This window comes from Squalius cephalus (genome assembly GCF_949319135.1).
Source record: "Squalius cephalus genome assembly, chromosome: 22".
Classification (NCBI taxonomy): domain Eukaryota; kingdom Metazoa; phylum Chordata; class Actinopteri; order Cypriniformes; family Leuciscidae; genus Squalius; species Squalius cephalus.
The window spans coordinates 19,298,788-19,315,210 of NC_137143.1; the positions used below are offsets into that span (position 1 = coordinate 19,298,788).

At 34.0% G+C, this 16,423-nt stretch overlaps 1 protein-coding gene across 2 annotated transcripts in view; it reads left to right on the forward strand.

Moving 5' to 3' along the window:
* Positions 1–16,423, forward strand: part of cadpsa (Ca2+-dependent activator protein for secretion a) — a 128,466-nt gene that overhangs the window by 69,467 nt on the left and 42,576 nt on the right. The window contains exons 13-18 of one of the 2 annotated variants that reach the window (XM_079857074.1): positions 7,129–7,265; positions 7,374–7,561; positions 8,404–8,571; positions 11,771–11,872; positions 13,063–13,126; positions 13,279–13,402. In XM_079857074.1, the coding sequence (XP_079713200.1) occupies positions 7,129–7,265; positions 7,374–7,561; positions 8,404–8,571; positions 11,771–11,872; positions 13,063–13,126; positions 13,279–13,402 (783 nt within the window). The remainder of the gene's footprint in view (positions 1–7,128; positions 7,266–7,373; positions 7,562–8,403; positions 8,572–11,770; positions 11,873–13,062; positions 13,127–13,278; positions 13,403–16,423) is intronic. The other variant, XM_079857075.1, reaches the window with a different exon arrangement.

A 16,423-nucleotide genomic window follows, 5' to 3' on the forward strand; every position in this document is an offset into this window, starting at 1 on the left:
TGTTTTCTCTCATTCAGAAAGAAAAACAGAAAGAAAGATCAAATGTACAAATTTCTTTCTTTCTTTCTTTCTTTCTTTCTTTCTTTCTTTCTTTCTTTCTTTCTTTCTTTCTTTCTTTCTTTCACTTTTCTTTTGCATATTTTCCCTCATTCCGAAAGAAAAACAGAAAGAAAGATCAAATGTACAAATGTCTGTCTTTCTTTCTTTCTTTCTTTCACTTTTCTTTTGCATATTGCCCTCGTTCAGACAGGAAAACAGAAAGAAAGATCAAATGTACAAATTTCGTTCTTTCTTTTTTTCTTTCTTTCTTGCTTTCTTTTTTCGCTGTTCTTTTGCATATTTGCCTTCTTTGGCTTGTAAATTTGATCTTTCTTTCTTTCTTTCTTTCTACCTTTCTCTCTTTCACTGTTCTTTTGCATATTTGCCCTCTTTTGTTTGTACACTTGATCTTTCTGTCTTTCTTTCTGTCTTTCTTTCTTTCCTTCTGACAGAAAAAAATATCATCTCATGCTTTTTCTCCCCTTTTCAGGTAATCATCTCTGTGTGTATGAATAAGTGTATCAGTTTCTCCTACTCTCATGCTTTGCTCAGTGTACCCTGTGTATAGGGAATATTCTCTCTCTCTCTCTCTCTGCTGCTTCATGCGAGTCTCTATATGTCACTCTGGTGTGTTCCCTCTTACCCTGCTCTCTCGTAGCCGGACTGAAGGGTAAGTGCTTCCCTGTAGCAGGCACAGATCAGATAAACCAACCCGGATTATCTGACACAAGCAATGTGCCATTCGCTATTCCTCTTCCAAAACTCACATTACTCCTCCTCTTCCTGTTTCCTTCCTCAAATCTCCCTCCATTTTACTTCATTAGGTCTCAAATACAAACGCACTTTTATTTCAAAAGACTAGACTGCATGTGAAATTTTCTTTCTGGATGTTTTGCTCGGATTAGCAGCTGCATATTTGCCTTCTCTCAACATGGCTTCATTGAGTCAACGGCTTCTCAAATCAAAGCAAAGTTTCACGTAAGAAAAGCATGTGCAAAATCAAATCCATCTGTTCCTTGTGAGCTAGTTGATTGTTGGATGAAATCCACAGCAGTTGCCTTTATTTAACAATAAAGATTTCCGACCAAATGGAGAATTTGGTAAATGATATAATTATAGTGATTTTCTCTATTGTAGTTGTTGATTTATTGCGCTAAATGAATTGTGTGAAACCACTGGCGTGCTCTGCACCCCTCAGCAGCTGGTAATTACCATGTTAAGAGTGACATGCTATGAATAAAACAGTGCATCTTCACCCTGATTATTTCTGGAAGCTATCAGTGGAATGTTACCAAATAACTACTTGCTAGTTCACACCAGCTTCTCATCATCTGCAGAAAGTCGTGCCACCAGTGTTTTCGTTTTTTTCTCTTAACCTTACGACAGCGTCAAATTAAATTGTTGTGGTTGCAGTTTTAAATGTGGGGGATTAGGATGCAATCGGAAACATTGGCTGTTTGTTCTCCAATGGTTTCTAAAATATTTTGTGTCGTCCTTGAAGCGGTGGACTCGCACAATTTATTCATTCTGTGATTTTTACTCATTTATTTTGAAAGAAATGAGAGTTGGCAAATATGTAGCTTGAAAATAGAAATGATCAGCACATGATTTTATAGAGTCTTTATTTGAATGATAAACTGACACAGATTTGCCACAACTGGTACATCTAGACAAGCCCTTTTGACACACACTTATACTGACACATTTAACAAATAGTGGCCCTTTTCATGTCTTGGTAGTGTTTCTGTTTTGTTTGCCTGTAGAACTACTAACAGTTTCAGACTAAACGTTTCTTTCTTCACCTGGAAAAATGCTAAAACTCCTTCTCTTGTCTGCTGTTTCTTAATCCATGCAAAGGGAGATTTAGGGGGAGACACAACCTAAAATCAGTGATACTTTGAGAATACAGAGGTTATGTAATAATCATAATAATAATAATAATAATCATTATTATTATTATTATTATTATTATTATTTTATCCATGGCTTCGAGGTATATAATTTGACAACTACAATAATAATATTAAATTAATGCACCAGTTTTTATTTTATTTTATTTTATTTTATTTTATTTTATTTTATTTTATTTTATTTTATTTTATTTTATTTTATTTTTTATTTTATTTTATTTTATTTTATTTTATTTTTTATTTTATTTTATTTTATATAATGATTTGGGTATTGTTTGTTTCATCCTTCTGACCAAGTTTCTATTATTATTATTATTATTATTATTATTATTATTATTATTATTACTATTATTATTATTACTATTTTATCCATGGCTTCGAGGTATATAATTTGACAACAACAACAACAACTACAACAACAACAATAAAAATAAAAATAAATGAATCCACTGGTATTTTATTTTATTTTATTTTATTTTATTTTATTTTATTTTATTTTATTTTATTTTATTTTATTTTATTTTATTTTATAATGATTTGGGTATTGTTTGTTCATTCATCATCATCATTATTATTATTATTATTATTATTATTATTATTATTATTATTATTATTATTATTATTATTATTATTATTATTATTATTATTATTTTAACCATGGCTTACACCCAGTGTAGAAAGCCTCAAGGTGTATCATTTAACAACAACAACAATTACTATAACAATAATAATAAATCCACTGGTTTATCATCATCATTAATATTATGATTTAGTATTTTTCATTGTTTTTATTATTATTAAGTATTATTTATTTCTTCATTTGACCAAGTTTTCATTATTTATTATTATTATTATTAAAATTATTATTATTTAACTATGCATTACACCCAGTGTATAAAGCCTCAAGTTGTATCATTTACCAACATCAACAACAATACAGACAATATAGGAACCTTGGAACCTGACCTGCAACACAGTCTCATTCCCCCAATAATTTAATAAAAATTAAAAAGTATTGTTAATAATAATGTTTCATCTTTCAACTCATTCATTGCTTCATTATTCTAAAACAAAGAAAACAGTGATTGATGTTGGATGTCAGCCAGTGTCCAGGCTTTTCTAATCCAGTGTGATAAGGACTGAAATAGCGTCAGGCTCACGTATGGACTTGTCTGCAGGCCTGATGAGGGTGGCCATACTGTTGGAAATCAAGTTCAGGAGCAGATTAAATTAGAAACCACTTAATAAAGTATGTCTCTGCTGTCACCCCTTTCTCCATCCCTTCTCTTCTTTTTCTCCCTCTGTCCATTCCTCACTCACAGAGAAGTGCCCGTCCTGTCAGTTGGCCCCTTCAGCTCTTGTCAGCCCAGGGCCGAATCTCCTACTCCCAATCCGTCCATTGTGTGTGTATGTACAGGCACACGCACAGAACCAAAAAAAGAAAAAAAAAATACAAGCGCTAAATAGCCCCAAATGCTCAGCTCTTCGGACTCTTCATGAGAGAAGATCTATAAATGAAAAGAATCCATCAATCAGTGTCATTTCTCCTGTGCCCCGCTCGGACAGAGCCGACTAATGTCATTGTGTGTTACTGTCCAGAGACCTTCCCCTCAATTCCAGTGTCAAAGAGATATGACAAGCTCATATTAAGACATAGGAGAGTGACACAATGTCACCTTTTTGACCTGTGGCTGATTTCAGTGGTTCATTTGGCTTCAACTTACGTGTTTGGATATCTTATAATGTCATGGACAGACAAAAATGCAACACAGATGGCAGGGCCGGATTTACCTCATATTGTGAAATAGGCTAAAGAAGTTTTTGGGCCTCCCAAAACCCTGTCGAATGTAGTGTTTTTTTTCTTCTGTCATATCCGAGGCTGTAAGTGCATCGCATTATATTGAGTAATGAAGTTTATTGTAGCTGTAGCTATGTGGGCGCTCAGTTTTTTTTCTGTGTTTTGAGATTCTGTCAATCTCACGTTATAAAAAGATGAAGATTTATGCATAGGCTATTTGAGACAGAATTGGCTATGACTAGACGGCAAATGCTTGCCTAAGACACTCTTCTCCGCTCCTCGAATACATAAAACATTAGCCTTTATATGGTGTTTCTTGAGTAAAGAAAACACTGTATTATTCAAACAATCAGTTCTTTATTTACCTTTGCATTGCAAACAAGCAGAGATTGCCCAAACTGTGTGTGACACTTCATTCACGATAGAGGCAGGGTGGAGTTATGAGTTTGAGGAGCCAATGGAGTTACGAGGTTTGGCTATTTTTATTACTTTTCATAGGTTCAATATTTGCGAAATATTTGGAAAGGGTGACCAATAGTATAGATTTATAAAAATAAAAATAAATAAATAATATATACAAGGTTTCTGCCCAACAGTGATGATATTTTACATTTTATTTTAATTTATAAAGTAATTGTCTTGCAGAGTTTTAGCATTAGAGTGAAATAATAATAATAGGGCTGTCAAACGATTAATCGCGATTAATCGCATCCAAAATAAAAGTTTGTTTTTACATAATATATGTGTGTGTACGGTGTATAATTATTTTCTATATATAAATACACACACATGCATGTATATATTTAAGAAATATTTGCATGTATATACGGTGTATATATATTTATATTATATATAAATATTTTACATATAAATAACAAATTTTTCTTAAATATATATGCATGTGTGTGTATTTATATATAGAAAATAATTATACTCCATACACACACATATATTATGTAAACACAAACTTTTATTTTGGATGCGATTAATCGTTTGACAGCCCTAAATAATAATAATAATAATAATAATAATAATAAATAAAAACAATATTATTTCTCCTCATTGTAATTGCCCCCCGCCCTGACAGATGGAGATAAGTTGTGGAAGAATATCAATCATTTTACATATGAAATAAATATTATAAAACATGTCGGCAGCATATTATAGTAACTTTCATTAGTGTTTAATATTATATAATGCTTAGCAGATCAGTAGTTCATGAACATTCAAATATACAATGGGGTCTAAACATTAGGACCAGTGAAAATTATTTTATTGTACATTTTTCATTACGATTGTTTTATTATATTTTATATTTATATAATATATGTTATGTATTATTTACATTTCTCTCTCTCTCTCTCTCTCTCTCTCTTTTTTTTTTTTTTTTTACATATTTTTAACTTTTAAAGTAAAAATAAATAAATAATTAAATCACAGATTTTCAGTAATTTTGTGCTCCATTTTATGTAATAAAATATATATAACAAAATGTCATGAAATTTCCCTCTACTGAACTGATAGGCACCATATTATATGATAATGCTTGTTAAAGGAAAAGCCCACCCAAAAAGGAAAATTGTCGTTATTTAAACACCCTCATGTTCCAAACCAGTATGCATTTCTTTCTGCATAATTTTTTATATTTTTTAATTTTTTATATATATAAAGTGTAACCTTTTAATTTTTGGGTGGACTATCCATTTAAAGTTATTAATGAACGATATTGTAAGGGCTACCAAAATGATTCTACATATAAACAATAATTTAAGCCAAATTTGTAATGCATATACTGTATATCATGCAAGGAAAAATACAACTTATCCTCTTATACAGCTAAGCGATTATTCTTAGCAAGTCTTGTTCTTGATTTAACATGTAAACCAGCGACGCTGAATGGCTCAATCATACAGTGAAGCTCTAAAGCCTCTGGCAGAAACGGGGTATTAGAATAAGAATAGCCCCTGACCAGTGGCAGGATTAAGAAACGGCCCTGCTTATTTGTGCAGGCCCAGATGTAATACCTAAGCTTACCGACTGCAGAGGAAAGCGAAAATGTGTTGTTGAATTTATTTAGTCCCTTTAATGGACAATAGATGGTGAGGGTAGGGGGGTTTAGAGGCCCTGGGTTTCTTTAATTAGGGCTGCCCTGAGGGGGGGCAGAGGCCTGCGGACAGAGCAATGAATGGGGAGGGAGGGGAAAGCGTCAACCTAGAGTTGTTGTTTGCTTAGGAACACTGGCTCAGACAGGTCCTGCAGGATTACCAAGCCAAATAAGAAACAAAATACTTGGGGGAAATACAAGCCAATAATATAACGATGTTGGCATATAATTTGATGCGATTTGGCAGTTGAATTGATCATTTATTAATTAAAAAGGTTAAATAAGCCATCCCAATAGCTTGCTCTTGTAATGGATTCCGTATGCATTCATATAGAATGAAAGGATAGGTATTGTACGCAACTGGATTTTACAAATATATTGCACAGTCAGTGCTTAAAATCAACAAGCAGCAACTCTGCCCTGTTGCTCTTACTAGACTAGTCATTTTATTCATGTAAGTCAAAAGTTTTTGTTAATATTGCCTGATTGTCCTGTTGAACCACCAATCTCAACTTCTTTGTTTTTACTTGACGTTTAGGGGTAAAATTAGATCAGTGTCCATCAAAAGTCTGGCAAACATGCAGAAGAAAAATATATATTTAAAACAAATATTCTAAGCCTAAACTTATTAAAATTCCTCAAAATGATTGCTCATAATTAAAATTGTTCACTTTGTCATAATTGCTAACTGTAGTCCAGTAACTTGTAAACAGTTCATTATTTCCCTCTCAATATAAGGCTTTCAAAAAATGAAAAAGGTGTCATGTTGCTGTTGTTGTTATAGAGTTAAAATGATTATTTTTTTCTTTTAAATGTTTAACTAAATAAACCTTTTTCTTTTAAAGTATATAATTACGTAATTAGCTCTTTATTACCATCCCTCATAGTCCAGTAACTTGTAAACAGATCACTGTTTCCCTCAGCAAGCAAATATATAGGCCTATATGGCTGGCAAAAGATTTAAATAATTGTGATATCTTGTTGTTGTTATTTTGTTTTAGAGTTAAAACAAATAATATCAAACTTTCTTTGTGTTGAAAGATGCCTCTAAACATGAGCACCTGCTCTGACTTTGATTTTGCACTTCTATTGCTTGTAATGCACCTTGGATTGACTTTACACTGTAATGCAAGTTGACAATGACACTTTTGAGCCTGATATCTGGCTCAGCTTAGAGATCTTCCTCTAAGGAGTGCGTGCTCCTGCGATGCTGAGATGTGTATGCTGTGTAAAGCCTGTCTCTGTCTCCATACGTTAACATGCACACATACACACAGATGCAGACCGAGCACAGAAACATGGAATGGACGAGTTCATCTCCGCTAACCCCTGCAATTTTGACCACTCTTCGCTGTTTGAGATGGTTCAGCGGTTGACACTGGACCACAGACTCAACGATTCATACTCCTGCTTGGTAACTGAGCTTTCAATTCAGTTTTATAGCAGTCCTATTTGTATTATCATGTATTCCTCTTTTTACACTACTAACCTCCCCCCTTTTGGGTCTGGTTGTGTGCCTCAGGGTTGGTTCAGTCCAGGCCAGGTGTTTGTGTTAGATGAGTACTGCGCCAGGTATGGGGTGCGGGGGTGTCACAGGCACCTGTGTTACCTGAGTGACCTGTTGGAGAGGGCAGAGAAAGGCTCCATGATCGACCCCACACTACTCCACTACAGCTTTGCCTTCTGCGCCTCTCACGTGCACGGCAACAGGTAGCGCCGGTCTCACTCTCTTTATCTATTTCTCACTCCTTACTTAACACCCACTTCATTTCATTCTCATTTGGAGCCACATTAATTCTCAAACCATTTATCTCTCATGTTCTCTCTTTGTCATTCATCCCACTCTCACCTGAAGCTCTGTCTATTCTCTCCCTCCTAAAATCACTCCATCGCTCTTCACCGTCCTGCCCTTTTATCTGTCTGTACATCCACTGTCCACACATGGGCAGAAACAGAGGTAACTTAAGACCAAGAGCACAGACTCTTTTTTTTTTTTTTTTGGGCTGCCAAAGTGTTTCATAGAAACCCCATCTCTTCTCATCATAGCTTTGTGGTTGGTCAAAGGTAATAATGCTTCTCTCCCAGAATCCCACCGTAGTTTCAATGCTTTTACAAAAAAGCTCAAGTTGCCTCATTACCTGGTTCACAGGAGTCCAAAACTACCCTTCTAACAAGATTTCACTGTGTGGTTATTTTGTTTTTCAGTATTATTTCAATTATTTTTATTTGAGATACAAATATATTTACAATATATAAAACAAATATATAGTTTCATATTTAAAAATGTTAAACATAATTATTAAATATTTAATTATGTGACTTATTTAACAAAAAATCAATAATTATATATATAAATTATTATTATTATTATTTTTTTAGCTAGTTACCGTTTTTATATTTTGCATTTATTTTTATTATTATTTGCATGCATGATTCATGTTATTTCTCTTCTTCTTTTATTTCTCATGTACCCACACACCATCTTCTGATAACCTTTGTGAATGTGCACCTTTGTCAATGTGTGTGTGTGTGTGTGTGTGTGGGATATGAAGCCAAAGAGTGATTGAGTTACTAAAATGGCCCGTGTCAGAGACCGAGCTGCTTAGTTCTCTGTTTCCCTCCCCCCCTGAGCCCTTGACCCCCTCTAAGAAAGAGAACAAAATCATGGAGGTCTGGAGAAAAAGGGAGTCTAAGTCGCAGGTGCTTGCAGGCTCCAAAAGGTGAGAATGTAAATGCAACCCACTCTTTTGGGTGTGGATTAGCGTTAAGACCCGCCCTCAACATATGAAACTGGGGGATGGAAGTGAGGGAAGGGGGCAAATAAGTTATTTCTTCTTTCTTCTGTGTGTGAGAATAGTTGTTCTATTGTGTGTCATTTTATTCGTATTCCTTTATTCGTATTCGTATTTTTTTTACTATTATTTTTTTTTACATGTTATTGTGTGTATATATGTATGTATCAATAAATATGTGTGTGTGTATATATATATATATATTGTATTATTTTATGTTATTTTATCAAATTTCAGAGTTGTTTTAATAAATAATAAAACAATTCTGAAATTTGATAAAATATATAAAATAATACACACATATATATATATATATATATATATATATATATATATATATATATATATATATATATATATTATTTGATCAAATTTCAGAATTGTTTTAGTATTTATCGACTTTCTAGAAATGATTTTCTAAGAAGAACGACTGTTCTCAGACTTTTGGACACCACCGTATGTGTGAATTTGTAACTGTCTGAGGGAGAGAGAGAAAAGTAAGGGTGAGGCAGGGAAACAGAATGTGATAGACATGTGTCGAACCAGTGAGATACATGGAGGGTAAAGAGAGAGAGAGATGAGGGACACTATGGATAGTGCCTTAAGGTCATGGCTGACAGGATGACAGGTCTCTCCATCTCTCTTCCCAAACTGTCCAAGGCCTCACTCCAGCCTGTCTGCTTGTGCCAAAACCTCACGTCCAGCCAACCACACTCTTTATAACTGACATGACCCACAACCTGAACCTCTTGGCATTGAATTCCTATTCTGATATATATATTTGAAGCCAAATAATCTACAAGTGTTACAGATGGCGGTTATGGATCTCTAATGTTGTTTGACAAGATACTACTGCACCATTATCATATATCATTATCTGGATAACCATATTAGTCTCATAGCACACTATTATGAATATGCATGATATCATGTAGTGTTTTTAGAAGGGTATGAAATGGCATAAATGCTCTTGTTCAATTGCTTATCGTGACACCTTAAAAGTACCATAGTACAGTAATTGTAATACCATGGCATTTTAGATATCTTGATATTGAATGATTGACATAATAATCTTTCACAGTAGTCTAAAGTGCTTAAAATAATATCAGGATATTACCATGGATGGTGCATGTGCAATAATAATAATACCATGGTCCAATGTCCAAAACAAAAAATGCTAATACTATTATTTTTTATTTTTTTTGTAAGTGGATAGAAGGATTTTTTTTGGTTGTTGTTTTTTGTAGTTTTTTTTTTTTTTTTTTTTTTTTAATTCGTATTTGTGTTTTTTGTGTTTGTAGTATTGTTTTGTTTTTCAGGTTTGTGGTTGTGTTTTGTTTTTTTTAGTCGTAGTTTTGTATTTTGTTTTGTGTGTTTTTTGTTGTTGTTTTTTTTGGTAGTTTTGTTTTTGTGGTTTCTGTGTTTTATTTTCTTTTTTCAACACAGAGTGAAGTTTTTTTTTTTTTTTTTTTTTCCTGCTGGTCCGTCTTTTATCAATCAGTTTTGTTGTGACACACAGCTAGAACAGAAACACACTCACAGCCGACGTATGTCACCTGCACGTAGTTTAACACACACGCACACACGCTCATGCAGAATGTTACCAAAGGGCCCGGCTCCTTATCGTTTGTGACATGGTAGACGGAAGGAGGGCTGTGAGCAGAGTGTATGTGACAGTGGAGGCGCGGGTCGCAGTGACAGCGGTTTGAGGAGCAGGAGACATGACACGCTCCTCATCAGTCCACTCCCCATGTCAGCCCAGCGCACGCTGAAGGACAGCGGGGAAAAAGCAAGAGGGTGGGGGGCAGGGATTTCAGAGGGGACCACCACGGCTGTCACACCAGACGGGGTCCATCGCTCTGTGGGGGTGTGTGTGTGGGGGGGGTGATCGGTGACCGGGTCGCCTCTTCTTGTTCTCAAAAACACCTTAAAAGCTTCCGTTGTTGTATGCGTCAGCTAGATGTGAGAGAGAGTGAGAGGTGTACATGTCTCGTATGATTCTCAAATCTAGAGATCAATTGCATGAACATCAGCGTGATAAAATAAGTGATTTCATTTCAGTTTTTGAAAACATAAGTGATGATTGGCATCATGGTAATTTGGCGAATAAGTTTAGGAGTGGCACTGACGTATCAGGTGAACTGTTTCCTACAGCCTCTCTCTCTCTTATAGAGTCACAATAAGAAACCTGTGTATGTGGTGAGAGGTTGAAGACCTGAGTGCTGGTAGCAGTGGGCTGTGGTAATCCTCGCCGATGTCTTTGTATTGCGGAGGACTCTTTATATGACCATGGACACGACAGGGAGGGGGACTGTTTAGGCCCTTCCAAAAAGCCTTGCCTGAGGAGGGGATGACACACAGATACACATTTAGGGAAACACACTAGGGATTGCACCAACTGACAGCATCGTTTATTTGCACACACTACAGTACGTTGTTTAAGCATCTGGTTTACAATGCACGGTGGTTTTGCACATCTTACAGACCGATTCTGGGCAGTGATCACTAAAAAATATACCCAAATGTCTCTTTTAAAGATGTATTACTATTATTTTTGCTTGTTTTCTGTGGACAATAATAATTGCACTATGCAAATAGCACTATGACTTAATTTACATACACATGGCACAGTCTATTTCAGTCATAGTAGATAGTACATGGTTAAACTAGATTGTTGGTGGTTGGTGAGTAAGATTTTTGCTCTCATGTGCATGCAAAAGTGAAATAACTTGCACAAATGAACACGTATGCACATGCAAATACACCCAAATAAAAAGATGGGGCTTTTTCAGAAGTTTAAAATAGTCTTATTTTCTCTCTGTTTTTTTATTTTTTATTATTATTATTATTTCTGTTGTAATCTGTGTGGTTAATTAAAGAGTTGAGCAGCTTGTATGAATCTCTCACTGACACATATCTTCTGAATAGCACGGCAGCCATAAATGGAAAATTATTTATAGTGCTAGTAGAATATTCATGTGTCTGGTCTGTTCGTGATCCATTCATGAGACCCAGTGTTAGTTTCTGTGACCCTTGTTACCCTAATGAGAGAAGCAGTGGCATTCATTTCTGCTCTTGTGTGTGTGTGTGTGTGTGTGTGTGTGTGTGTGTGTGTGTGTCGCCTCAGGCCTGATGGAATCGGTACTGTCTCAGTAGAAGAGAAGGAACATTTCGAGGAGATCAAAGAACGACTGCGCGTACTGCTGGAAAACCAGATCACACACTTCAGGTATATTGCTGTCAGTCTACACAGCATCACATAATAACACCTTATTAACAGCTATATATATATATATATATATATATAGCTGTTAATATTTATAAATATTTATATATTTATATATATATATATACATATACCTATATAAGTGTTTAATTTTCACTGTAGTGTGAAACTGCTAAATACATAAATGTTCATGTAATGTAAATGTGACACTGGCTGTGAGATGACTGGGTATCTTGATTGTAAGTGTTCTTCCACAACATTTCAAGAGACATTCGTTGAGCCATCAAAATCTTGTTTTATTGACTGCAAAAATTCATTTTAATGTACTGATCACGAAACGGTGCAGAAGAAAAGAAATAGAACCAAAACAAAAGAAACTGTATCTAATAAATGTGAAACCTCCAAATTACTGAGTTCTGGGTTTCAGATGTTTGGGATCCCACACCAGAACTAACACAGCCACTGTAAATGAAGTCGAAATTTTAACGAAACAGAGCAAACCATTTTATAATAACAAGGGCAACATAACTCTATAAACATAAACATATGAAATCACATTCACCATAAAGCAATAATGAAAATAAATTTAAACACAAAAAATTGCTTTATACACAACATTCAAATTAACAAACGACCCAAACAAACATTGTCCCAAAACCTACATTTCCCATAATTCCCGGCAAAATATATAAAGGACATCAGGAAATGCCCTGCCCTTTTAATAACAGGCCTCTGAACCTCAGAACCATGGGAAGATACGCAATAATTAAAAACAAAATGAAATAAAAAAATGTTAAACTCGAATTGTTTTTTCATTAAATTGCTTACATGCATTCTAGTAACAAATTATCTTTAATGCACGCATAAAGAGACAACGTACCACCTCTAATACAAATATTTGGGTAAATAACATTAAACAAACTAAATAAATAAACATAAACAAACAGACAATAAACATTAATCCCTCAATGCAAACGAAATATCGATTTCTCCTAAAAAATAAAAATTAAAAAGGAGAAAACTAGAAACATTCAAATGGAATATTTATTAAGTGTGGCCTATACGCTATCACATTGTTGAAACTGGATATTCTCATTTATTTCAAACAAATTTAAAATGGGAATATGATATGTCTTATTTCTCAATGGTTCAAAGCGGTTTTAAACACTGTCTGTTAAATTTTCTCTCTGAAGGTATTGCTTTCCATTTGGACGCCCAGAAGGAGCCTTAAAAGCCACGTTGTCTCTGCTTGAGAGGGTGTGGTGCCATTTTTATCTTCCGCTCCGTTTTACACCAAATAAATGAAAAATGTTGTCATTTTTTTTACATGTATGTATTGAAAAAGCGTGTGACACAAACAGACCTAGATGCAAAAGCGTATGCAATTGAATTGTAATTTGGTTTTGCAGGTCTTAATGAAGGACATTGTGACACCTGTACCTCAGGACGAGGTGAAGGCAGTGATCCGTAAATGTCTGGAGCAGGCAGCTTTAGTGAACTACCAGCGTCTCTCAGAATATGCCAAGGTGGAAGGTAGGAAGCACATAGTCCTGTTTAGCAGAGGTTTAATAGTGTAGTACTTGACATTTTCCTCTCTTAGTAACAGTGCTTAACAACAGTGATGCTCAACTAACCAGTATATTGGGAGATTTTCTTGAATAATAGGAATGCTTACAATGAAGCAGTAGTTAACTGTTGGTGTGTAATGGCTTTTTATGTTGTCTTATCTCTACTAGTTCTGTGTATTGTTGACAGAATGCTGGCGATACCACAACATAGATATGCTTTAATTCTTCTGAGAAACATGAGATAACTCTCTGTAGTATGTGGTTTGTTGGAGTTTTTTTTCTTCTTAAATAAATAGCTGAATTCTTTGATAAATAGATGGAGAGTAAATTACAGTTTCTGATGATTTTAAAATATAATAATAATAATAATAAAGTGTTTTTTATTTGTTTTTTTACAAATGTATTTTATACAAATACATTGTATTAATAATAATAATAATAATAATAATAATAATAATAATAATAATTATTATTATTATATTTATTTAACGTTTATATGATTACACCCTGGCCTTTAAACGTATACCTTGCTTTTTGAAGGTTTTAGATTGTGTTGGTGCAGGTTTGTTTTAGCTGTTTCTAGAAGTATGTAAAAATGCATTCAATTCCCTCTCTCAAACCCTGGCCTCAGTGCCATATTGCTCTGCTCGATGGTTCCTCGCTGCCCTCTGTGGATGTTTGCCTCTATCCTGTGGTTTAGCTTTCAGGTCTAAAATCAATTTACAGCAAAAAAGATATACTTTTCCTTTCCAGCTCTTCATCACCTTTCCAGCTCCCCTGCTTCATATGTTGATTGCAGAATCACTGCCTTTTTACTAGTCTTTGTCTTTTTTCTCTTTCTTTCTTTCTCCTTCGCTCTTTCTCTCTTTCTGCTCCCTCCCTCTCTGCTTTTGCTCTTGTTTGTTGGCTTTTCGTCTAATTTGGAGCCCTCTCTTGTTGAGCCAGTTTCGAGAAGCCAATATACAGTGCAAAGCTGGGATTGCCCACTCAAGCAACACACATTGTTGCAAGTGAGACGGTTTCTTTCATGGACATGGACAGCAAAACTGTGGCTCACACACGGGAGGGGGTCTTTGATGCCAAATAATAGCCATGTTGATTGGACAAATGCTTTAATTTGGTCTGGAATTTAATTTTCTCTAATTATTGTTCAGTGCCCGTCCATGTCGATGAAGAAATATGACTGGGCACTGCAGATACTGAAGGAGAAGCCCTTAGTATCTGTTAGCCAGATGATGTCTGTGTTGTTCCCTATCGACCTTTTGATTGCTGAACACTAAACTGAATGTGACTTTTGTACTAACCTGAACTGACCAATAGTTTGCAACACATCCTCAAAATAAAGTCTTTTCCAGAGACCAAAGCTTTTAGCTGGTGTAACTTACATGTAAGACTAATGGTAAACTAAACCAAAAAAAAACACTTTTTTTTTCCAAGCCAAAACTATTTGCAATGTGTCCAATGGAAATTTTTTGACATTTTGAAAATAGGTCATACCGGTCAAAGGTTTGGAATAATCTTTGAAAGAAGTATCTTATGCTCACCAAGTATGCATTTATTTGTTTCAAAAAACAAAACAAAAGACAAAACTCTAATACTGTGAAATATTAATAAAATTTAACAAGAACTGTGTCTATTTTAATATATCTTTTAAAGTATTATTTCCCTTTCTGGTAAAGCTGGATTTTCAGCAGCTATAAATTGATCAAAAGTGACAGTAAAGTAATTTATAATGCTACTAAAGATCTCGATTTCAAATAAATGCTGTAAGAAAAAGAACCCTGTAAAAAATGTACACCAATAATAACTGTGATTGATAATAACTGTGCACCAAATCAGCATATTAGAACGATTTCTAATCATAGAAGGATCATGTGAGACTTAAGACTGGAGTCATGATGCTGAAAATACATCACAGGAATACATTACATTTTAAAATATATTAAAAACAGAAATTATATTCAAATAGAAAATAGTTGTAATGATATTTCACAATATTACTCTTTTTACTGTATTTTTCATAAAAAACAAAAAGCAGTCTTGGTGAGCATAAGAGCAGGGACGTGCACAGACATTTTGAGGGGCAGGGGCTCAAGTGAAATAAAGGGCACTTCTCATAATTACGTTTTTTTTTTTTTTTTTTTTTAAACAAAAAAGTATATATATGTACGCAACTCTAACTTCCTTTTTAAAAAATTAATTTAAAAAGTTAATAAATTTTATCTTCCTCAAACTCACGCAATTGTTTCATTTTCAAAAGATGTCTACAAAATAATCAGTTCACACAGAAACCATGGTCTCCTTAGTATTCACTAGGTTTATAGAGCAGCAAAGGAAACCATTCCACAATGTGCATGTTTTGAAAACATTTTCTATGCTACTAGTTTCAAGTATATATTTATTAATTGTTTAAATACTTTTTGTTTCACAAGCAAAATAACTTTTTAGCTTCACACAACCAAGCATCAGAATACTGAATTGCCTTAATGTTTTAATCAAATACATTAATATTATTATTGCTATGCATGTACACACACAGACACATACACAATAACTGATGGTGACTGACATGGACTTAGTTTCACATTTGAGGAGCAGGGAGGACTATCATCAAATAAAACCTTCAAAATCCACATTTAGATGGAGTTTGTTTTAAACCTACTACACTCTTAAAAATATTCTGTGGCTTAGTAAATATTACAGAAATATTTAACTTTATTAACTTAATAAAATCTCTGAAAATCTTACTTGATTGTTTGAATTAAACTTACCAAAATAATTGAGTAAAAATTCAATAGGCTAAAAGCCAATGTCATGTATGTATTTGTGGTTGTATGGAATACTATTTTATAAAGGTTTAGAGGAAATAAAAAAAAGTTAAATTACTCATAAATAAAAAGTTAATTTATAAATATTGTTATTTTTAATGTTTAATGTTAACTTATTTCTACTCAGTTTTATTTATTAATGTACCAGATGCAGTTAC